General features: G+C 53.3%; 1 protein-coding gene across 1 annotated transcript; it reads right to left on the bottom strand.

Moving 5' to 3' along the window:
- Positions 1-4,125: 4,125 nt before the first annotated feature.
- LOC137146687 (butyrophilin subfamily 1 member A1-like) lies at positions 4,126-22,112 on the bottom strand. The gene is made up of 8 exons (XM_067538177.1): positions 21,965-22,112; positions 19,541-19,888; positions 16,390-16,671; positions 14,090-14,206; positions 10,421-10,441; positions 7,697-7,717; positions 7,568-7,594; positions 4,126-4,791 (listed from the first exon to the last, which is right to left on the bottom strand). Exons 1-8 carry the CDS (start codon positions 22,068-22,070, stop codon positions 4,232-4,234), a joined length of 1,482 nt encoding a protein of 493 aa, XP_067394278.1. The 5' UTR covers positions 22,071-22,112; the 3' UTR covers positions 4,126-4,231.
- Positions 22,113-22,731: the final 619 nt, after the last annotated feature.

Below are 22,731 nucleotides of genomic sequence, written 5' to 3'. Positions count from 1 at the left end.
ATGGACAATTGGCAATGCCTAGGAGACACCCAGAGCGGCTGGGTCCAGCCCAGTGCCAATGTCTCCAGAAACGTGGCTGTGTCCCAGCATCAGGCAGTTCCCTGGCTCCAATCCAGGGCTGGTCAGAGAAGCCAGGGGGGCCCTGCAGCTTCAGAGAAGCTGACACTAACTCCTAGCCATGGAGATACTGTTCCCTGCCCTCTACTCCTGGGCAGCCTCCTCAATGGGAAGCGCGGTGAGCCCGGGATCAGTCACACACCAGGTAGATGGGGTTTGGTCCTCCTCACAGAAAAGTTTCAGAGCCTCCTGTTCACACATCCCTCCCCCCTTGGGCTCTTTCACAGCCTGGAGCCTCAGTTGTTTCACTAACCAGCTGCACAACACTGAGAAGAAAGCAGCAGTGTAAAAGGCTGAACCAAGGGGCAGGAAGGGGGCTCTACATAACTCCTGCTATTCTGTAACGAATCTGGAGCATAAAGACTAACAAAAGACATTTGATGGAGGAACCCTGGTGGGCTGTGCCTGCTGCTTAATTCCCAGAGAGGTTCCAGGAGCTGAAGGGGCAGCCCATTCACCATCAGATATTTACAAATGAACATGGTCTGCATTGCTTTTAGGACATTTAATGCTGTAAGTTGTGTGTGACACCACATTGTCTTTTCATACAGCCAAAACTATTTTGTACATTAACCTATTTACCGGCATATTTTCCCATGCAACACCACAATGAGATTACTTTTATTCAATTACCCATCATTTCAGTGGGAAATAGGCAAAGGAACAGGTATTTTTGAAGGATTTTATGTACAAAAGTATCTATTTGCAGCTTAACCTTTCCCTGTGTAAAACACAGAGAACAACATGTAGCTCCACCGGCTCGTGCCACCTAGAAACCAGCCGACTGGATGAAAACCCAAATGAATCCATCACAGGCTAATTTTAGGATATTTATGTTTGAATAAGCGAGGTAAGGAGAGGATGCTCTGCCATGAACTGAATATGTCTTCAAAATTGAAAGTGTTCATACCGAAACAAGGACACTACAAAAAGCAGGCCTAGCAATGCCATGTGATGTGCCTCCCCTCAGACTTTGCAGTCAGTCGTTTCTTACAGAAGCATTCCAGAAGACGCTGGATGAAACTCAGAGGTTTCTTGAAGCAGCTTTATAGTCTATGCTCTAAACCTCATCTGACAACAAAAATATCACCCTTTGGACTGATGTATGGCTAAGAAGGAAGGTTTCCCAGTGAAGTTTCACAAAATTTCATGAGACATGACCACAGCTTTAATGCAATTAAGTTAGTTTGTGATTATTCAGTGAAGAAATACAGCCCCTGTTCCATTTATTTGCCAAACCACATTTGTTGTGTCTGGATAATCAAGAACACAGAGAGCCCAGCAGTACCTTAAAATCAATAGTGGATATGGACCGTACATTGGCTGTGGACAATATTTCAAAACAAAAAGCAAGCAAAATACAATGTGGTAGCAGAGATTTCTATATTTTGTTAATCAAGTTAAGAAGGAGAACAAAAAAGGGAGGATCGTCTCTATTACTGATCATAGTAGCTGTAACGGAGTCAACTCACCACGCTGGCGCCTCCTGCTGGCTATTCCGGGTGTGACATACTTGCAGCACTCACCATTGGACTGGCACTTCCTGCTGGAAATCTGGGGAACAGCTGAAGCAGACACCCACAACCGCAGCCTGCGCTCTGTCACCCTTCCTCAGGGTTCACCAGTATCCATCTCGCCACCATCAGGACCCACCGCCCTCTTGCCAAGCCACAATCCATGCCCTCCCACTTCCAGCAGCCCTGGTTCCACCACTTACTTCAGTGGCTGCTACCACTCAGACTTCCCTGGGCCACTTCCCTGCAGCCCCAGCACCTCCTCCACCCTTGTATCAGGGCATCTGCTCTGCTGAGCTCCAGCAGTCAGCCCCTACTCTGTCCTGGAGGCTGACCTCCTTCCACCTGCAGGGCAGCCAGCCTGAGCCTTCCCTCCCTGAGCTCCTGGGATTGACTGCTCCTGTTCTGCTTGGCAGGTCCCTTTAATATTGAACTCCTGGGCCCTGATTGGCTATCCCACAGCTCCTTCCCATTGGCTGCTTCTTCAAGGGCCCTCTTAACCCCTTCCTGTCCAGTGCAGCACAGATGCCCCACCCCACCACAGAGTATAGGTCTGCTAGCTAATACCCATCCTCTGGTTGGTTCCTGGACCCACACCTCTCTCAGGACTGCAGCACCCTTTTCATGACACAGCCCTGCCATGATCTGTGCTGCCCACTGCCAGGAGCCATCTCTGAAATCCTTCTCCAGCCACTTCCCTCAGTGGCAACTGCAGTTTACTGTCTGGCTACTTCCCCAGTGGCAAGGGGCAGAAGGAGACCCAGGCCCACCTGCTCCCAGCCTAGGGACCCTATAGAAGGAAACTACTTGCTGCATCCCCTTCAACTTCTCAGCTCATTACCCTGGGATACTTCCCCACAGCCTCCTGCCCCCTTTGCACTATTCTTTCAGGGCCTCAGCCTGCAAATCCACACAGCCAGCCAGGAGTTGTCCTTTGCTGCTCCCCCTGCCTGCAGCACTGCTCTAGCCAAACCACTCACTAACTTCGCCCTGCAAGACAACTAGTTCTCCCACCTCAAGCTCCAGGGACAGACTAACCCTACTCTGTCCTGCAGCTCTTCTTATATGTGCCTGCTGGGCCCCGATTGGCTGCTCCTTTCAGCCCATCTCTAATTGGCTGCCTCCTGCACAGCCTTTCTACAGCTCTGTTAACCCCTTAGTGGCTAGTCTGGGGCAGATGCCCCATCACAGTAGGTAGAAGGATAAAAATGACATGAAATACTTCTAACAGCAGTTCAAGGAATAGTATTTTATAATCTTGTCTGAGTTCATTGAAATAATATTTTGCACACTTAGTTCTCTGCCATCATTTTTTCACCTTACTACTTTTCAATGGTGCAGTGTGAGTCCTGCCAGAAGGCAGGTATATGTGTCATGCCTTCCAGCAAGAACCAGTCAAGACAATAAGCAGAGAGAGAGAGAGAGCAGCTGCACAACACATACTTTTGTGATGTTTATAACACATGGTCATTATGATACACGTAGAACTGAACAACCCAGTCTGACAGTTCTATCATTGTTTTATTAGGAGAAATATTTTGCATTTCTTGAAATGACACCATTGAAATACCAATGTTGCTGTTTAGAGAAGTTAAATGTCAATGTACATGTGAGTGAAGACAAAATATAAATGTTAATTCCATTTCTATAAATCTGTTTAGAGGCATGTTGTTGAAATGTAAATTAACACATTGACACCTTGTTACAGGAAAGACACTTTCTACATTAGAACAATCTCTCTTTATTCCTCTCTGGATTTTACATTGAGATTTCACAGGGGTAGAAATTCGGACAGGAGTGACTGATCCCCGTCCGTCACCACCTGCTACCCCTGGGACACGGGACCAGAAAAGGGACGGGGCACAATGTGTGAAGGGGCGGCAGAAGACAGGAGCTGTCTGTCCGTATTTCCTACCAGTGTCACCCTGTGCCGGGAGCCGTTTATCGCACTGCAGCGGGGTGCTGCAAACACATGGGGAGGGGGAAAAGCTGCCTGGGCTTCTTCCCGTGAGCGGGTCCCATTCACCCATCCTGGCCCCTCGCTCACACATCTCTGGGGCTGGGCTCTCAACCCCCTTCCCCAGCCCAGCTACCGAATCCCCGCCCCCAGCTCTCCCCGCCCTCTCCCGCATGGCACTGGGACCAGCTCCCCTCACAGGCTGAGGCTGCAGCACAGAGCGGTCCGTACAGCAGGGCCCCAGTGCTCTCACCCCTGCCCCCAGGGCAGGAAATGCCGGGACCTTCCCCTCCATTCACTGGCCCTGTCACACTCAGGGGGCTCCCCCCCACCCCTCTCCCCCGCCATTTCTGCCAGGGGCTCTTCCTCCTCCCCCCTTGTTACATTACCCAGAGCTCTTCCCTTCCTGCTGCTGCAGTCCCCTCCCCTCCCCCTCAGCATCACCCCACCCAACGCACCCAGCAACTGGCTCCTCCTAACCCCCTTCTCTGCCCCTCTCCCCTCCCCCATCTGACAGGCCTGGTGCTGGGAACTGAGGGGCGGGTGGGGGGGGGCGGCTGATGCCCTTTAGCCCCTCCCCTGGGCACAGGCCTGGGGGCTGCTCAGTGCTGGGAGGGGACAGTCTCTGCCGCGGGTGTCGCTGTCAGGGACAGAGATTCCCTCCGGCCTGGGCTGGGACCGTGCAGATGATCAGGGGAGCCGCGTTTTTACCCCCAGCATTGACACCAGGACAGAAATAAGGGCGAAGCGTCCCGGAGAAGGTGTCAGTGAAAGTGAAGAGCTGGGACCTGTCAGTGACATTGTAAAATGAGACCTCGCCCGCCTCATAGTCCAGGAAAATCCCCACCCGGCTGGGCCTGATGCTCACGGGGAGGATGGTCGAGCAGGAGGTGAGGGCCTCATATTTCCCATCCCTCAGCCACACGGCCCAGTATCCATTCCCAGGTGAGTATGTGACCTTCCCCTTCCTGCTCACAGATTCCCTACAAACCCCCAGAGCCCAGCTAGTCTTCTCTCCCACCTCCACCTCCCAGTAACGCCTCCCACCCGGGAACCCCTCAGTGCCCAGCACACAGACACAACGATCAAATCTCTCAGGATTGTCGGGCAGATCCTGGCGTGTGTCTCCGAGTCTCACACGTTTCCGATCCTCAGACAGGACGAGGTAGGGATGAGCCGTGTCTGGATCCAGAGTCACGTCCACTGGGGAGAGAGTCACAGAGTCAGGGCCGGGCAGGGGCTGGTCACAGGGATCAAAGGGAAATTAACCTGCGTCCCCATTAATCGCTGGGGGGGGGGGGGTTGTTGCCTGTTAAGGGGAGTCAGGGCCCATCTGCCCCTGGGAGCGAACTTGAGGGGAAGCAGAGCAGGAGCGGGGGAGGGGAGGGGTGGGAAGGTGTCAGCGGGGGCAGGGCAGGGGAGGGCAGCCCAGGGATGGGGGAGGGGACAGGCTAATGCTGGGAGAGGCAGAGGAGGGGTAGAGGGGAGGGGTAGGCACAAGGGCGGGGGTGGGGAAGGGAAGGAGCAGACACCAGGAGGACAGAGGGGGTTGGAGGGAGGGGCAGGTCCCAGGGGCACAGGGAAGCAAGGGTAGGGGGGGCACCAGGGGGCACAGGGGTGAGGCAATGGGGAGGCTCCAAGGGGCAGAGGAATGAGTAGAGGGGGTCTCTAGGGAGCAGAGGGGAGTGAAGAGGGGCAGGTGCCAGGGGTGGGGGGAGGAGTGGGGCAGGTGCCAGGAGTTGGGGGGAGGAGTGGGGTAGGCACCAGGGGCACAGAGTGAGGCAGGAGCCAGGGGCAGTTGGGGTGTCTAGGGCAGGGGTGATCACCAGAGGGCAGAGCAAGGGCTGGGGCAGGTGCCAGGGGGCAGAGTGGGGTGATCGGAGGGGCAGGTGTCGGGGGGCTAAGGCAGAAGAGGAGCCCCAGGGAGGCAGAGGGGGAGTGAAAGGAGGGGCTGGCCCCAGAGGACTAGAGGGAGCGGTAGAAGGGGCAGACACAAGAGGCAGAAGGGGAGGGTGGTGGGCACCAGGGGGCAGAGAGTTGTGAGGGAATAGGGGGATCCAAGGGGCGCGTGAAGGAGGAGAGGGGTGGGCTCCAGAGGGCAGAGGGGCAGTAAAAGGTGGGGCTGGTTCCAGGACACTACAGGGGGTGAGGGAAGGGGCAGGCAGGTGGGGCAGAGGGATCTCAATGGGAACAGTGCACACCAGGTGGGCCAAGGATGGGGCAGGGGAATGCACAGGTGACAAGGTGACAAGGGGGGTGAGGTGAGGGGCAGGCACAAGGGGGCCAGAGGGGAGAGAGGGGAAAGGCAGACCCCAGGGGCACCACGGGAGCAAGTAAAGGGGAAGTCGTTAATGGGGAGAAAGTGAGGAGAGTAGGGGTGGGTGTCAAGGGTACAGGGGTGGGGCGAGTGGAGGGGCTGGCACCAGGAGGGCTGAGGGGGGTGAATGGTGGGGTGGCTGCAAGGAGGGCAGAGGGGGAGGGTCAGGTACTGGGGGTAGAATGGGGGGGATGATGGACAAGGGAGTACAAGGGGGCAGAGAGAGGGGGTGTGGCAAAGGGCAGCCTTATGGAGGCAGAGGGTAATGAGGGGGGGGCACCAGGGAGGAAGAGGGTGGATGAGGGGAGGGGTGGGACCCAGAGGGTAAAGGGGGTGAGGGGAGGCACGGACACCAGGGGGCCCAATGTGAGGCAAGAGAAGGGGCGTGCACCAGGGGGCAGATGGGGTGAGGGAAGAGAGGGGCCCCAGGGGCTCAGAGGAGTGAAGGGAGGGGCTGGCACCAGGGGACGGGTGGTGGGGAATGAAGGGTCAGGGGCTGGTGGGGTATGTGGAAGGTGGCGGGGGAGGGGTGCAAGGGAAGGGGCAGGCACCAGGGGGCGAGGGGAGGGTCTTGTGCCATTGGGTGATCGAGGGCTGTGGGACGTGGGAGCTGCGGGGTGGTGGTGCCGGCGCAGAGGGAGCCTGGGAGTGAGATGGGGAGCTCCGGGCTAGCAGGGCCCATTCACCACCGTGCAGGCACTGGCTGTGGGGGTCACTGCCGTAGGGGGGAGGGTAGATCTGGCGCCGTGTCCTGCTTGGCATGGTTGGTACCTGGGACAGGCCCAAGGCAGGAGCCTGTGGGGGCTGGGCGCTCTCCTGGGGTCGGCTGGGCAGACAGTGCCAGGGTGAGGGGTATGTGGAGCAGGCAGATGTCCTGGTTTTTTGGACCTCAGAGGTGGCGACCCTAACGGGCCCCCAGTGGTGTTTGTGTGACTCTCCTGCCCTCCCTCCCCCCAGCTCTGTGCGGTAAGATACCCCGGAGTGCAGGGAGCCCTGGGCCAGTGGTGCTGCAATGTGTGTGTATGGCCCCTGGGCTCTCTGACTCCTGCTGGAGCTGCCCCAGACTCTCCCAGCATGCACCAGTGCACACACAGCCAGGCAGCATGCTGGGAGCAAACACACACAGCTCAGCCACAGCTGTGAGGCAGAAAAGGTGCCGTGTGGGCACAATTTGCTGTAACTGGGTCTGGGGAGTGTCACTAGCTGGTTATAAAAACTCATCTGCTCTTGCAATGGGGACAGGGCCTTCATTGCCCCAAACCCATGAAGACACAGGACAGCTCCTGTCTGGGCATGTTATGATAGCAGCAAATTACTAAAGCCTGGTCTGAGCGTGCAAATCCTGGGAAGAGAGAGCTGGGCAGTTCAGTGCCAGTTACGGCCAGGTGAGAATGTCCGTCCTGCAGAACCCAGCCACCGCCCTGGACAGCTGACAGCAGGGTCAGGATTTCCTCACCAATCAGCCCTTTCCCACAGGGGGCGTGTCCCTGCCCTGCAATAAACCCGGGTGTCGTCTGCCCCTTTCCATCTGCCCCAGTGACATTGCTGCTTCTAGCCCATTGAATGTCATAGGAAAATGCTTTGTGCAGGGATGGGAGCAGAGAGCCCCCAGGGGGAGGAGGGGTCTTACCCTGGATAAAATATCAGCGGGATGTACAGTACCTGCATAGGGCGGGGTCATTCTCCACCCTGCAACCAAGCACAGACAGAGGGGTGAGAACGCCCTGAACACAGACAGGCTGAGCAGGAGACAATGTCAGACAAGGTGATACTGGGGGGAATGGAACTTACTGAGCTCAGCCTGGAGTTTCTCTAAAAAGAAAACAAAGAGAAACACGTCAATATCACATGATCTCACCAGGGGAAGCGAGTCAAAAAGGCCTTAAAGCAGGGAAGTTAAAATCCTTAGACTCAGACTGGAGGCTACGTTAGCAACCAGGGCCTGGCACCCCCTGGGCAACAAAGGCATCAAAAAGGGGAGAAATACAGTAACCCCATCCGGCCACCTGGCCAGGTGCAAGAGAGTGTTAGAGCCAAACAGGGATCCCTCAGCACATGGCAAATATTAACCCTGTGAGCCAGGAGAAAGGAGTGAACAGTGCAGCAGGTGACGTGTGTGATGGGAATTAGGAGGCTAGAATGGAATTAGCAGAGTGAACAGCCTGAGATATAATACAAATACCAGGGAATCATTTCAGTCCACCAGAACCAGGACCCCTGTGAGAGAATCGATGGGTGCCTGGATCAGCTGGGGATAAAGGGAGCAATTGGGGAGGATAAGGACAATGCTGAGAGATTGATTTCTTTGCATCAGTTTTTACCACAGAGGGTGCAGGGGAGAGACCTGCCCTCGAGTGGCTCTTTTCAGGAAATAAAGATCAGGGATTGAGATGTGACGAGGAGATATTGGAACAAACTGGTCAATGAAAGAGCCAGCAGCCACCAAGAGCAGAGGGGAACCCTGCCAGATTGCAAAGCCCAGGAGCTCTCAAATGACATCAGATCGATATGACTGAAGTGCCAACAATAATGTGCATCTCTCATTAAAATCAGCTGCTATTCTGGAGACTCGGAGGTTTGGGAATGTTGTAGCCAGCTTTAAAATTTGGTAGGAGTGATCCTGAGAATTACAGCCCAGTGAGCCTTACGTCAGTACGTGCTGAACTGGCTGAAACAACAACTACAATAGAAATCTAAAACAGCTCTATGACAATGACAGGATAAGGTCTGAGTAGCGGAGCTGGAAAGGAAACCTGTGCCCCCTAATTTATTAAATTGCTTTGAGTAGGTCAGTAAATAATGCACAAAGGAGAACCCAATGGCATAATTTACATGGACTTTCAAAAAGCCTTTAACAAAGTTTTTCACAAAAGGTTATTAAGGAAACTAAGTCATCATGGGGTGTAACTACTCAGGAAAAAGACCTCAGGGTTAGGATTAGGGTTGAGGATGAGGATCAGGGGTCCCTCATCCCACTCCAGCCATCCCCCAGGCAGGTTTCTCATCCCCAGTCCAGCCAGACCCCTCCCTCCCTGACCCCAGCCCCACTCAGAACCCGACTGATTTAGGTGAAAATCAGAAAATGGAAAAGCCGATTTTACTGGAAATAGATTTTCCAATTTTCACCCAAGTCGATATGGATCTGCCGAGAGTAGGGGTTGGGGTGGGGGTGGGACCTGGCCACAGGGGGGCTGAGGGCTTGTTCTGGGGGTGCAGCTCTGCCTACATGAGTAACAAAGTGGGTGCCCCTCCCTGTATTACAGCTGTGCCTAGAGGCCAGGCCAGGTCAGTGCTGGGCTCTGCACAGACGTGGGGCAGTCACCAGTCCCTGCCCCGAAGAGCTGCCAGTCTAACCAGACATGACAGGCCCAGGGCGGGGGAAAGGGCAGAACACACAAGCAGAGTGAACAGAGCAATGGTGCAAATGGCACGTCCCTGCCACCCTTTAACAATCACCCTGTGCTGGGCAGGGGGAGGGGACGAGCTACACAGAAAGGGAGGGGGAGGGGAGCAGGACAGGTGTGGGTGAGGTTGGGGTGACAGGATTGGGTTTGAGGGGGTCGGAGCCGGCAGCCAATCAGCACAGAGAGAAGATGGGCGAGTGACACTGTGACAAGCAGCGTGATGACATCATCAGCCACCACGTCCCTGCCACCTTCTGCCTGCCAGGGGCACCCCGGGGGTGTGAAGTGCTGCAGCAGCTCCCAGCATGGGCACGTCGCTGGGACACAGTCGCAGAGTGACCCCAAACCTGCTCCTTCCCCTGCTGTGTGGGAACAATAAATCCCCTGGGTTCAGTGCGTGGGGCTGGGCAGACCCGGCCATGGCGGGGGGCAAAGGGGCAATTGCCCAGGGGCCGGCAATTTAAAGGGCCGAGGCAGAGGGATCGATACCATGGGCGATGGGTGAAGCTTCCCCTTGGGGAGGCTAGCTCCCAGATCCGCCTCTTCTTCCCTGGGACCTGCCCCCAATTCCACCCCCCCCCCCAGCCCCAGCCCCCCTTGCCCCCCCTTGGCCTGCTCACACACATCCCTCCCTCCCCCCTCACCCACTCAGGGTGAGTCTCTACCCTGCTCACCATGTCCCTCCTCCCGCCCCCTCCCTCTCCTCCTTCTTCCACAGCCCCCCTTCCCCACTCAGCCTCCCCCTCGCCGGAAGGTCGGTCGCCTCGGAAGGTTAGGAGGGGATGTGCAAAAGGGGGAAGGAGGGATGTAGTGAGCATTGAGCAGTGGGGCTGAGCGGGAGGGGGGTGAGGGACATGGCGGTGAGCGGGCCAGCAGCTGTTCTGCCCTGTGGCCCAGAATTGCTGTTGTCCGGCCTGGGTTGGGTTTCTGTTCATTACGTCCCTAAGTGTGCGGGACAAGGGCAGAGCTTCCCCGCGCACAGCACAAACCAGACTGACTCTCAGTTTATTCATGAGAGCTCCCAATACCTGCCCGGGGTCTGTGCAACTTGTTGTATAGTTTGAGATTCCCCCTCCCCACCCATCCCACTGAACCAAGGGACCAACCGTACCTTTCTCTGCCAGATGCGCCGCTGCAAGTCAATGACAGGAGAGGGGTGTTACAAGGGAGAAGATTTAACTTCAATTAGTGCAAACTCACAGGAGTCATTTTTCTGCTGGTAGAAGCTAGAACACACACAGGGCTCTGCCCAGCTATTCCCGCTGCCAGCGTTATACTGGGGACACAGCGCCTAGTGCAGTTAAAACGCTGAGTAAATGGCCGTCTCCTGTCCCTATCGGCTGAGTGAAGGAAGGCCCCACACTGAACTTGATGGCGTTTCTGTCTGTCTGGAATGGGCATGTTCTAGGCATCAATAGGCAGAACCCTGGTGATTTTGGTGAAAACTGGAGAACTGTAAAAGCCTGATTGCCACTAAAATCATTGTTTGATCCCTCAGGATACAGGGGTGAGTCTGTGACCTCTGGGTTAAGGTTAGTGTTTAAGTTGAAGGTGACGTTACAGGCCCCTCTCCCCACTCCACTCAGCCCCCCAGCTGGATTTCTTGCCTCCTCTTCAGCCAGCCCCTGCCCGCTGGGCTCCTCACCCCCATATTCCAGCCAGGCCCCTCGCCGCCCCACTCTGGTCAGAGCCCCATTGATTTGGGTGAAAATCAGAAAAGCCTGATTTTAGAGGAAATGAGTTTTTTCCAGTTTTCTGCTCTTCACAAAAATCAGTAGGGTCATGACCAGAGTGTGTGTGGGGGCAGGGGCCCATTTGAAGGTGGGGGGAGGATTTGAGAAGCCCATGTGGATGTACCACTGGGCCTATGTAAGCAATGAAGTGAGCGACCCTCTAGTTAAAGAATTGCCACGTAATTGTGCTCTGGGATGTAGACTCTCAGGCTGAGATTCTGTGCTGGGAACACTCAGCCCAGGGGCACGTGAGGGCGAAGGCGACTTTAACCCACCTCCCCCTCCATCCTCCTGATCCTGGGTGCTCCAGGTGCGAAAGCAGCCCCCACTGTAACCCAGGACTTGTCTGCAGGGGAAGGTTACACCAGTGTAAGATAAGGTTGGAATTTAAACCGCTGGTCACACCGGTATAATGCCCCACGTCAGCGCTCGTATTCCCTAATAGGAGTGAGGTTTTCTGCCTTAGCTTCTGCCTTTAGTTACAGCATCTTTGGGTGCCTGTGGGCAGCAGCACGGCCCAGGATCTCGGCAGCTCTGTGCACTGTGGCTCCATCCCAACACATCCTTCTTGTTCCCAGTCCCATCTCCACACACCCCACAACAGGGCTTGTGAGTGGGTCCTCAGAGGCACCTGAAGCTGTTCTCTGCACTGCCTGCATTGGAGGAATCCTCGCCCTGCTGGATCCAAGCCCTTTGAAGCCCTTTTCGCTGCTCTGGTTCTTTTAACGAACACAGTGGGGGTGGGGTTGGGGAGAAAATCCCACCCTCCATTTATTAAAATGTGCCCAGCCCTTATGGGTGTGAAGGTGGCACTGAGCAAGTGACCTGGGTGTAACCAGTGCACCAGCCGCGTGAGATCTGCCTGAGTCTGCAGACAGCGCTGTTTGCTGCTCACAGACATCACAGTGGGGCTGGGATGCTGGCACTAAAGGCTGATCGATGGCAATTTAATTGTCACCATTTGCAATTATCTCACTGCTGAGCATTTTAGCGGAAACACCCAGCTCATGCGCTTCTCCTTCCCTGCTGGATGCAAGGGCAGGTACTGGGGAGAGGGCAGTGGAGCAATGGCAGACATTGGGCAGTGGGGCAACTACCTGTTTTCTAAAGTTGCTGGGGTGAGGAACAGTGAATTCAAGTCCCTCCCAGTCCGACCTTGATCCAAATATAGAGTAATCTCCGCTCATACTAAAACAGGGAAGGGAGAGAGGAGACACATTCCCCCTCCCCTCCCCTCTCCTCTCCCCAGTATCTAATGCCTGCTGGGTTCCAGAACAAATGCACCCGCACACATACAGCACATGGTCACTGAGGGGGAAATCCTGCCCCTTCTCTCTTTACATGGCCGTGGTAAGGCCAGGACACCAGGGGATCCCCTGTGAGGGATCCCAAAACTGGACAAGTCCCCAGAAATGACCCTGTCCCAGCTGGGCTAGGGTGACTCAGAGCCTGGGCTCAGGGTGCTGTTTCTGTAATCTCCATGAGGTTTCTTAGGACAATTGCGCGCCTCCCCTTCAGAGCCCGTCTGAGCCAGCGTGAGCAGCCCTGAGCTCACTGCTTGGGCTCTGGTGCGGATACGGAGACATTCCCCATCATCACCCATTCAAACACCAGCACGTTATTCTCAATTGTTCCAGCCCACGTGTGTTTTACACTTTCTCCAGCACACACATGTAGCCCCCTCCTGCTCCAGCAAAATCGTCTCTGTCCTAGCCAGACCGCACAGCCATGCAAACCCGGAGAGTGTGTGTTTTGTTACAGCACTCCTAGCCAGACTGCACAGCCGTGCAAATCCTGAGTGTGTGTGTTTTGTTACAGCACTCCTAGCCAGACCACACAGCCATGCAAATCCTCAGTATGTGTGTTTTGTTACAGCACTCCTAGCCAGACCGTACAGCCATGCAGCTGGGGCAGAGAATTCTCTACAAGGCCCGTGAAACAAGACAGTGACAGTTAATTGGTCTGATTTGTTAGTGTTTGAAAATGAGCCCAACATAGCTCTCTCTGGGCACATAAACAAAGTTTACATACAAGTCGAAATGAGATAATCCCTGTCACCTAAACATGGGCTCAATGCACATCCTGTATCCATTCAAACCACAAATTAACCAGTTCAAACCTATGTGGAGGTGATAGTTCTAAACATAAAAAATCCACTTCCAACTTTCACAAGTAAAAAGCACGGCTCCTTTCTGCTTCTTTGAATTACCTGCTTCCGTCCTGACTGGAAAATCATTCAACAGACATTTCCCCTTCCTACACTTGCAAATTTCTACCGAAAGTTCACAGCATTTCAGATGAGAAAACCCTCTGGGTGGGACTTGCAAAGGTGCCTTAAGGGTTTACACACTTGTTCTCATTAATTTAAACAAAACCTGAGTATTCAGACCCCTTAGGCAGCTTTGAAAACCCCAGCTCCCTATAAACACAGAGATCACTGAAAGCCAGTTTCTGCCCTTTTTGACAGGAGAAAAAACTCCAGCTGAGCACTTACACTGCAGTAGAGAGTTCATTGCCCTGTTCCTGTAGCAGGATCTCAAGCTGGGCAAATCATAGTGTAGATAAGGTAACTGTTGACCTTTCCATTTGCACAATTACTGCTTTGCCCATCCACAGCTCCTGCTTACCTAGATGGGGAAAAGAGGGGATCCATGCACAGACTGGGGGGCAGAACTGGGCCTTAAGAAGCCCCTTCTCTCCTCCTACTTTGTTTTCTTGTTTTCCTGCAAGCGGCCAAGTTACACGTGTTGTGTTTCAGCTGGAGCAGGGCTGACCCCACGGAATAGCTCAGAGTCACATTCCAGCGGGTGCCTTGGTGACAGCTGAAGGGGTGAAACCACTTGACGCTTCTCGGTTCAAATGTGAAGTCATAATTTATTCAGCTTCCCCTTTACCCTCAGCCCAGCTCCCACTGCCTGAAACTCCTCTGGACATTAAAAAAAAAAGCCCCTTAAGCTCTGTCTCTCTGCTTTTGGTTTTGTTTTTAAATCTCTGTCTGTCTGTCTGTCTCTCCCTCTCATCAAGTCCCCGTCCCCTGGTTACTTTACCTTTCGCTCTGTGTTGCCTCCAGATGTAGTAACTGGCCAGGGCAATGAGAACAGCCAGGAGAGCCAGGATCACCCCCAGAGCCACCATCCCGGGATTGACCCTCGGGAAAAACAGCTCTGCAAGAGAAAGTGTCATTGACTAGTTGGAAGCAAACACATGCAGAATGAAGGTAGGACAATCGACAATGGTGACCAGGACAGTTACAAGAATCTCACAGGGAAATACACAGTGAGATGTGGCTCCTTTGTGCTTTATTATTGAGCCAATGAAAGTCCAAGCTTTAGTCTTCTTACTGACTATGGTTAATTCATGGGAGGAAGCGTGATGGTGACAGGGAGGGGGCAGGGAGGAGCTCTGCTATGCTGCATCCATCTTCATCCTCCCCTGGCCTACATCCAAGCGAGCCGATGTTTCCTCACTTCCCTAGGCTGCTCTGACTGATCCCAAGGCTGCAGCCAGTGCAGACTGGCCCTCAGGATCAGAGCTGTGACCCACTTCCTGACACCCCGACTCCCTGAGCTCAGAGAGGCCCAGCTACATGAGAGAGTCTGACCCCAAATATGTGAATGAAGGATTTTAATAAAAACAAAACTTGAGCCTTGAAATTCAGAGTAAAAATTTCTCCAGATTCCTTTTCCCTTGGCCCTGAGCAATGGCTGACTAGAGATTTGATCAGTGTGGTGTATTGAAACTCTGTAAAAGTTACAAGCTGTCACTTTAAATCCTGAGGGGATTCCTGGTCCTGCTTGCAGGCTAAGGGGCTCTGTAGGGAGAGTGCTGCTGGGTCCTCTGCAGTCAGTCTGCAAAGAGCCAGCCTAGAGCAAGTTATGCTGAGTTCTGCTCCTCTGCCTTTGGGAGCAGCCTGCTTTGTCTCTCTCTGTACTTGGCTGTGGTGTGGTAGAGTTCTGGATTCTTAGAAGTAAAGCAGTGTTACATTGCAGCCTGCCAGGAAGAGTATTTATGTTTTGTTTTACACTCTCTGTGTGTATGCTGTGAACATAACAACCAAGCAATCCTGGGTATATCATAGACTAAACAGCAGTGCAGCACTTTGAAACCTCAGATGAATAGTGCTTATCAACTGCCACATTTTTATTATTATAGAGATGAAATATTCTGTGTTAACCAAGTTGTTTGGTAGATAATAATACCTAAAATCAAGACATTTCCCCCCTCCCTAAAAATGAAGATGCTTTTAGGTAAGATTCTATTTCTGCATATTTTGGGCCTGAACTTTTATTGCTGGTATTTTCAGCTGTAATCTAAGTAGCAGTGCTCAGATCATTTCCAGGGCTCTCTTCCGCTGTTTGGGAAAAATGACTTTTTTAGCCAGATTTTCATAAATACTCAGCACCCAGCAACTCTCACCAAGAACCAAGGAGAATTCCCTCCTTCACAGCACACACAGAGAAGTCAGACACAACCATAAATACTCTTGCTGGGAGGTGGCAGCACAAAACCGCTTGATTTCTTAGAATTCAGACCCTTTGCACACAAGAACCCCACAGCAGAGGGGAGGGCTGCTCCCTGAGGCAGCGGGCACAGCTCATCCCACCTTGCTTTACGCTGGCTCGTCTGGGCTGTAAATCTACCTTGCACTAGGCTGCTGCGCACTCATTGGCTGTGTGGACCCAGCTGCTGGGCACTGAAAGTTCCCTGGTGCACTTTGATCTGTTCCCCTTTCAAAGCTGAGTAGAGCAAAGCGCACCATGGAATTGTTAGTGCAGGTAGCCGGGTCCACACAGACAGATGGTGCCTGGCAGGCTAGTGCGAGGTAGATTTACACCCAGATGAGCCAACGTAAAGCAAGGTGGGGTGAGCTGTGCAGGCACAGCTGAGCTGAGGCAGATTTACCCCCAGCTTGCCGTGAACTAACTGTTCCTGTAGACAAACCCTGACTCTGCTCACACACTGCACAGCCCAGCTCTAGCCTGTGAACTGGACCTAGAAAACCCCAATCCCAACCCCCATTCCTAAACTGACAGTTTGCAAATCCAGCATAGTCCTCACTGCACTGCAGGGACAAAGGAGAATTCCCTCCCCCTCCCCCACAGAGAAGAGATGATCACTGGATACGGAGCTGCTCTGAGAATCTGGCCAATGGCAGCCCAGCCTGCAAAGTCCTAAACACCCTCAGCTCCTGCTGGAGTCACAGAGCATTGAGGCTGCTCAGGATTTACAAGAAGCGCTCGGCACCTTGAAGGTTCAGGCCAATAATGAGAAGATACAATTTTAAATACCCTCCACCAATGTCTGCACCATCTCGGTCTAGCCACGTGCGGCTTGGCCGGACACTGACCTGCTATGGAAATCTCTGACTGCCTCTCCTGGTTGAGTCGGGGGTTCCTGACACAGCAGGACACTTTCTGGTTGGACCCCTCTGTTAGAACAATGGCAGCCTCTGCTTGAAACAGGCCATTGGCCTCTTGGGATATGTTTTCAGAGGCTGATGGTAAGAGCTGCCCCTGGAGATCTCTCCACAGCACCTCGGGCTCTGGGAACCATCCAGATGATCGACACACAATCCGGATCCCTCCGTCCTGATGTCCCTCCACAGAGATGGCAGGAGCAGAGCCCAAACCTACAGAAGAAATGAATGAACTGTGGTCAGAGGGAACTTGATAATGGCATAGTGGTCAAGCTTGTTCCTCCGAGGAGCACTCTTCCTGGGTTATTTGGGCTGTCTCCATAATCATAAAGTTTTGGGCCTCCTGAAGGTGGGAGATGTCCTGATTTTTTTCTTCTTGTGACTGTGGACTCCTTTCAAGACTGCCTTTTTAGCCTTCAGAGCCTTGGATTTTGCCTCAGTCTTAGAAGGGACAGCCTTTCTTTGCTTTTGGCACCATTTTGGGGAGATAGATCGAAGGGAGGTATGTAAGCCTCAGAATGCTCAGGGCTCTGTTCCCTGCAGATCAGTTGAGAGTCGTTAGGGGGCAATTAGGAGCAGCTGAGGCCAATTAAGGACCAGCCAGGTGCTTCATAAAAACCCTCTGCCCCAAACAGACCAGGTGGGAGCTGTGAGCTGGGAGGAGTAGGAGTGGAGTATGCTGTGTTGTGTGGAGTATAGGAGTGTGTGTAAGAGTGCGCTGTGTTGTGTGGAGGAGCGACTGGAGTGCAGAGTTCTGTGGAGGAGCAAACAGGAGGAAGGTACCAGGCTCAAGAAGACAGAAGGACAGAAGGAGGGGGAAAATTAGCCCAGGGAAAGAGCTTGCAGTTGGGAACACGGTGCCAGCATGGTGCTTCCCATAGGGCCCCCGGGGCTGGGACCCAGAGGAGAGGGTGGGCCAGGGTCCCTACCCCCTCCTCAGGGAAGATGGGGTGACTGGAGACGCCCTGGCCCACTACGAGCAGCAAGAGTGTGAGACCCACTAGGGAGGAGCCGGTCATTTGCCACACCTTCCAGAGCGCAGAAGTTGGCAACAGAAAATTGGACTCCTCTGAGAGCCAGGAAACACACCCACCAAATGCAGACATTCGATGAGAAGGAAATGCAGGGTTAAGGTACGCCTCCCGCACCAGACCATGCTGTGCAGAGAAGGACTTTAGCTGTTTGGAAATTTCACACAGATGTTCCTCCACGGAGCGGTAGAGAAGGGACACGTGTCTGGAGCCTTCCCCGCTCAGGATTCTTTTTTTAAACTTTATTTGTACTGTTTTTATGTAAACACATAATGAACAAAACCTAGAGGTATAAATAATGCAAAAACATGCACTAGATGGAAGTAGCAGATAAATACAAAAACACAATATTCATTATTTGCAAAACCTGGTTCAATGCAGTCTGACCCAACTTCCACACACACACACACACACACACACACACAGCCTCATGTGAGCTGGGTTTGGGGGCAGGGGACTTGTCCCTCAGGATCTGAGCCCTTCTTCTTGCCCCCATGTGTGCCAGGATGTGGAGAAGCCCTGCCCTCTGCACATGCATCTGTACAATGGGGATAATGATGTAAAGTTGTCTGAGATCTACTGAAGGAAAAGCACTGTACAAAAGTTGGGTCTTTTGATTATTACCTAAGCACAGTCATGTAGCAATGGCAAACCAAGGTGAGAACTACAACTGCCTAAATGGCCACTAACTCCTACAACAAATGGTTCCCTTGCTGTTTTGAAAATTCACTGACAAAACCTTGGTTAGCGCAGAGTTCAGGCTGCCTAGTGATATTATCTCCTGCCCTTCCAGAGCGCTGAGATCAGCAAAACTCAGACCTCTGAAAATCAGGAAATCCATAGTGAAGGTAAACACCTCAACAACCTTAACTCTGCCCCCTAGGAGCTGGCAATAACCACTGGGAATTGGCTGCATGCACTAAAGCTGCATTCACGGGATTCAGTGTAGCTGTAATAACCAGTGGAGGGATTATTCAGAGCACACTGGCAGAGCTGTCCCTGTGACATGCGGAGACGTGCAGGTGTACTGGGAGGGATCAATCATGCCTCATTTCAGCGCTGAGTTGTGCAGGTTGTGTCAGTAGCAGGGCACAGACTTCTTGCCATGGGGATTGTCAGCAGCCTGGTGTCAGATATGGTTGGTGAGGGGCCAGTGAAAGCAACATCCCAGAAGGAATCCTCAGGGCGATGGGGTGGGAACATTTTACAAGCTGGGGGTGGTTTGGGTGGAGCAGGCTCAGTGTTTGAGTGTAGAGCAAGTGTTCACTGCACCTGCCCTGAACCTCATGGCACGGCTGGTTACAGAACTAGCTGCACCTCTGCCCCCTTTCTGCTCTCTCTGGCAGCACCTTCAGGGGTCAGGCCTCCTGCCTCTCCCCGTCCTGGGGATGGGGAATTCCTCAGTTTTCCCACACTTAGTCCAGGCTCTGGGCCACAGCACCTTGCACATCAACCACTGTTACCCTGTGGATGCCAGACAGGAGCCGAGATTAATCCCAGCTGGTGACATCAGTGTGGGGGGATCAGCCATTGTTCTGCCCCAGGTGTGCACAAAAACAGTTGTGATAAGCACATGTTAATGTCACCTGACTATTTAGGTTAAAAGTTTAGGTTAAAAGTTTAGTCACCCAGAAACACAGCACAAGTTGAAATACAGATACATCAAACATATCCATAACTTTCAATACAAATTTCAGGTTGTTAAACAGTAAACTAGAATCATGACACACACACATAAACAATATCATCATCTTAGCAAACTATAGCCTTTCTTATGGAACCTGACATGGCCTATCTCATGAATTATTGTAATGTTGAAATATTGCTGTTAAATAATATCATAAATTGTCCCCCTAGTTCAGTCAACGTCACAGCCTGGATTTCAGAGATCTTAGAAAACCTGGCTTTTAAACAGTGAACTAGAATCAACCGTACGCAGAGCAGAGCTAGTGTCCCACCATAATGAGAAAAATTGTGCATCTCGCCATGAACCCTCTGACTCCACTTATTACCCTGTTTAACACATTAAAACATCAGCAGAAGTTACTGACCTGCCACCTCCAGTTCCAATAAAGCTTTTTCATAAGAGACACTGGACTGAAAATAACACGTGTACTGCCCAGCGTCTGAGGGCCGGATATCGCGTATTCTCAGGGAAACACTCCCATTGGTGATGTCATCTTTCAAGAGCTCAGTTCTTCCTTGATATTCCGGCATCTGCTCTCCATACTGATCCTGCCCATCACGGTACAGGTGCACGACTGCAGAGAACTGGGATCGGAACCATCTCAGCTCCATGCTCTCAGCGCTCATCCTGGGGGAGAGGTGGCAGGGCAGGACGGCCTCCCCACCGACATAGGCGGTGATTGGATGGTCAGGTCCTGTCACTGTGAACTGTGCTGTGAAATGTGCAATGACAAATGGAAATTAAATCAGGCGAGGGGCTGGGGGTGGCATGAATTCAGCAGCAAGACTCACAGTAAGAGAGCGCCCTGCGTTAGAAGTGAGCACCACGTACCCATGCAGTGCCCCAGACATGTCTGTGAGTGCAGAGAGTCACAGGCTTGGGGTAACTGCACCTCTGAACCCTCCATGGTCTGCTCAAGGATTGTCCCCTCAGGCCTCCAGCCATCACCTCTCTCTGGGCAGGAACCCATATAGTCCTTCTCCCGCCACACTGGTTTAGGATTGCAGCCCCTGGAATGCATTCACTGTGGCTTTTCCCAGCAGGCCTGACCAAAGTCCAGCACCTGCGCTTTGCTTTCTCTCCCAGGGCTATGAACCAGTGTACCCTGCCAGCAGCTACCAGTAACCAAACGGCTCTTCCACAGCAGAGAACATTTAAGGACAAAAGCCTGACAGAGGAGACGTACCATAAACCAATCAAAGGGCTGAACGCATGTTACGTTTATACCAAAGGATTCTCATCAGGCCCATGGGACTCTCTGATACGTTCCAAAGTCTTTCAAACCTTTCTCTAAGGCAGTGGGCCACAAACGTTTGGGGTTGCACCCCCTCCCGCCCAGAACAGCTGCAAATGGGAGCCGGGGCTGGGAGTGGGGCCAAAGCCATGGACGAGGGCTGGGAACTGGGGCTGGGGTGGAGGCTGGAGGTGCAGCCACAGGCCCTGGGGCCAGAAATGAGGCTGCAGGGCCCAGGGCTATGACAAAGCCCAGGGACAGTAATGGGGCTGGGAGCTGGGGCTGGCCAGGAGAAGGGCCTTAGCGTGGCACATGGCCAAGACCAGGCACGTGGCGGCTCAGGTTGGGGCATGCAGCTGGGAGCTGAGGCTGAGGCCACAGCTTGGGCGGGGCTGGAGCACAAAGAGGAACAGAGCGGGGATGGGTGGCGCTTCCTCGCCACCCATGGGGGCTGGTCCATGACCTGCTACGCCTCCTCCCCTGAAGACTCCTCCATGCCTGCTTAGCGGGGCGCACCCCACAGTTTGGGGACCTCTGCTCCAAGGGTTTGTCCTCTTGGTTACCAGCTCATGTCACTTTGTAGCCCAAGATCTCAGGCCTCTGGTCAGTTCAAATCCAGCTTTTATACCAAAAATCTTTGTTCTCTTGTGATTCTGGGACTTGGTCAAACCCAGCTGATGCAATTCTCCCCAGGAGTGGCACTTCTCTGGAGCTGTTACCTGTCCCAGAAGTAATTCCACCCCATGGTTTGTAAATCCTGAAGGAGATTGGGTAACCCTCCCCCATGGCATCGATTACAATCCCAAACCCACAGAGCTACATATCACATGTACAGATACACTGAGAAAAGGGGACAAAAAATAAACAGAACATGCATGAAGTGAATTCGATAGTCTGCAAAATACCCCATGTGGCTGCAGAATCTGTCACCCAGAGCTCACAGGTGAATGTCAGACACTGTCCCTGTTATCTCTGAATAGGGCTTGAAACGTCTCACGGGCACCCTGGGGATAATGATACTGGGGGCCTGGTTCTCTGATACCCCAAGGCCTTTTTGTGCTGCTCCAGCACAGGGGCCTCCTCACCCCAGCAGGGATGGGGTAAAGATTTGCAAGGGGTAATGATATGAAAACAGATCATCATCATCACTGGGATTCAGGACTCGTTCGTGGCTGCAGAGTCTGATTTGGGACGTGCTGGTCTGGCAGTGCGGTGTGTGGGGAAATTGGGAAATGTCCTTTTAAATAGTTTGTGAGCCCTGCCGTGGCGCTCGCTGGGTTCTGTGTTTTAGAAGCTGCCAGGACCCAGCCAGAGCCGTAGGATGGTGTCGTGTCCAGGCCTGACAACGTTGTGTGTAGCTAGTAACCATGGTTCCTGGGGACCCAGCTGTGCCCTGTGGTGTCTCCATGTGGCCGGTTGCTGTGTAAAGAGCAAAGCCACAGCAGGCGGGTGGAGCAGAGGCGGGTTATCAGACCAGGCCGTGACGCGAGAGGGGACGGTGATGACCAGCAATAGCAACGGGCAGCAAACCCAGCGAGGGGCCGGAGCTCCTACCTGACGCCAGCCTGTGAGCCTGCAGAGCGAGGCAGAGAGCGAGGTAGCCGGGCAGAGCGGAGCTCACTGTGCAGCCGGGGGAGAACGAGGGAACCTTCCCCCTCATCGCAGCTTGGCCTGGGGAAGAGGAGAAATAACAAACCAGACGGCGAGTGAGTGTGACGCAGGGACAGGGACACGGGCAGTGGGGAGGAGGGAACAAGCCTCACTGCTGCCGAACACACACCGGCAGGGAAGGGATTTCCCCCATCGGCCTCGTCTGCCCTGGCTCGGAGCTGGTTCGATGTCGCTGTGGCTAAAACCCCAGAGCTGCCGGCAGCCGTTCCACACCACGCGCACACCACGGCTGGCACCTGTGGGGCTGTCAGCTCTGTTAGACTGTGATAATCTCTCCAGGGCAGGGATGGTCTCCCACTATTGGGGTATCCAGTGCCCAGCATGATGGAGCCCCCATCCATGTAGGCGCTACCGTAACACAAATGAATAAATAAATGAGAAAGGAATGTATTAAGGAAAACAAGCCCACGCAGGCAAGGCCCTTGAGTGTGGTAGGAATGGCCACTGATTGCTGTGGGGAAAGCAGCTCCATCTCCCAGCCACTCCTGTCCCAGGTGAGGGCTCTCTGGGGATCTCGCTATGAGCGGATCAGTCCCTGCCCCTGTGAGGTTGTATGATCGAACTACAACGATGTATAACATTGTTGCTACCACTGTTATACAATTAGAACAAAACATATACAAAGTATGTCATATAAGGTATCAATGGAA

The sequence above is a fragment of the Emydura macquarii genome, unplaced genomic scaffold (genome assembly GCF_026122565.2).
Source record: "Emydura macquarii macquarii isolate MOO-44397 ecotype Brisbane River unplaced genomic scaffold, CSIRO-AGI_Emac_v2 contig_462, whole genome shotgun sequence".
NCBI classification, from domain to species: Eukaryota; Metazoa; Chordata; order Testudines; family Chelidae; genus Emydura; species Emydura macquarii.
The sequence above is the reverse complement of the archived record's forward strand: the minus strand, read 5'-3'. Positions and strand labels throughout refer to the sequence as shown.

What these genes read in the sequence shown, in the direction of transcription:
- LOC137146687 (XM_067538177.1), bottom strand. Translation starts at nt 22,070, where the DNA reads ATGAGGGGGAAGGTTCCCTCGTTCTCCCCCGGCTGCACAGTGAGCTCC. An exon ending in ATTGGAACTGGAGGTGGCAG is followed by an intron (nt 16,672 to 19,540) that starts GTCAGTAACTTC and finishes TTTCTTCTGTAG; the next exon opens with GTTTGGGCTCTGCTCCTGCC. An exon ending in GGCGCATCTGGCAGAGAAAG is followed by an intron (nt 7,718 to 10,420) that starts GTACGGTTGGTC and finishes TTTTCTTTTTAG; the next exon opens with AGAAACTCCAGGCTGAGCTC.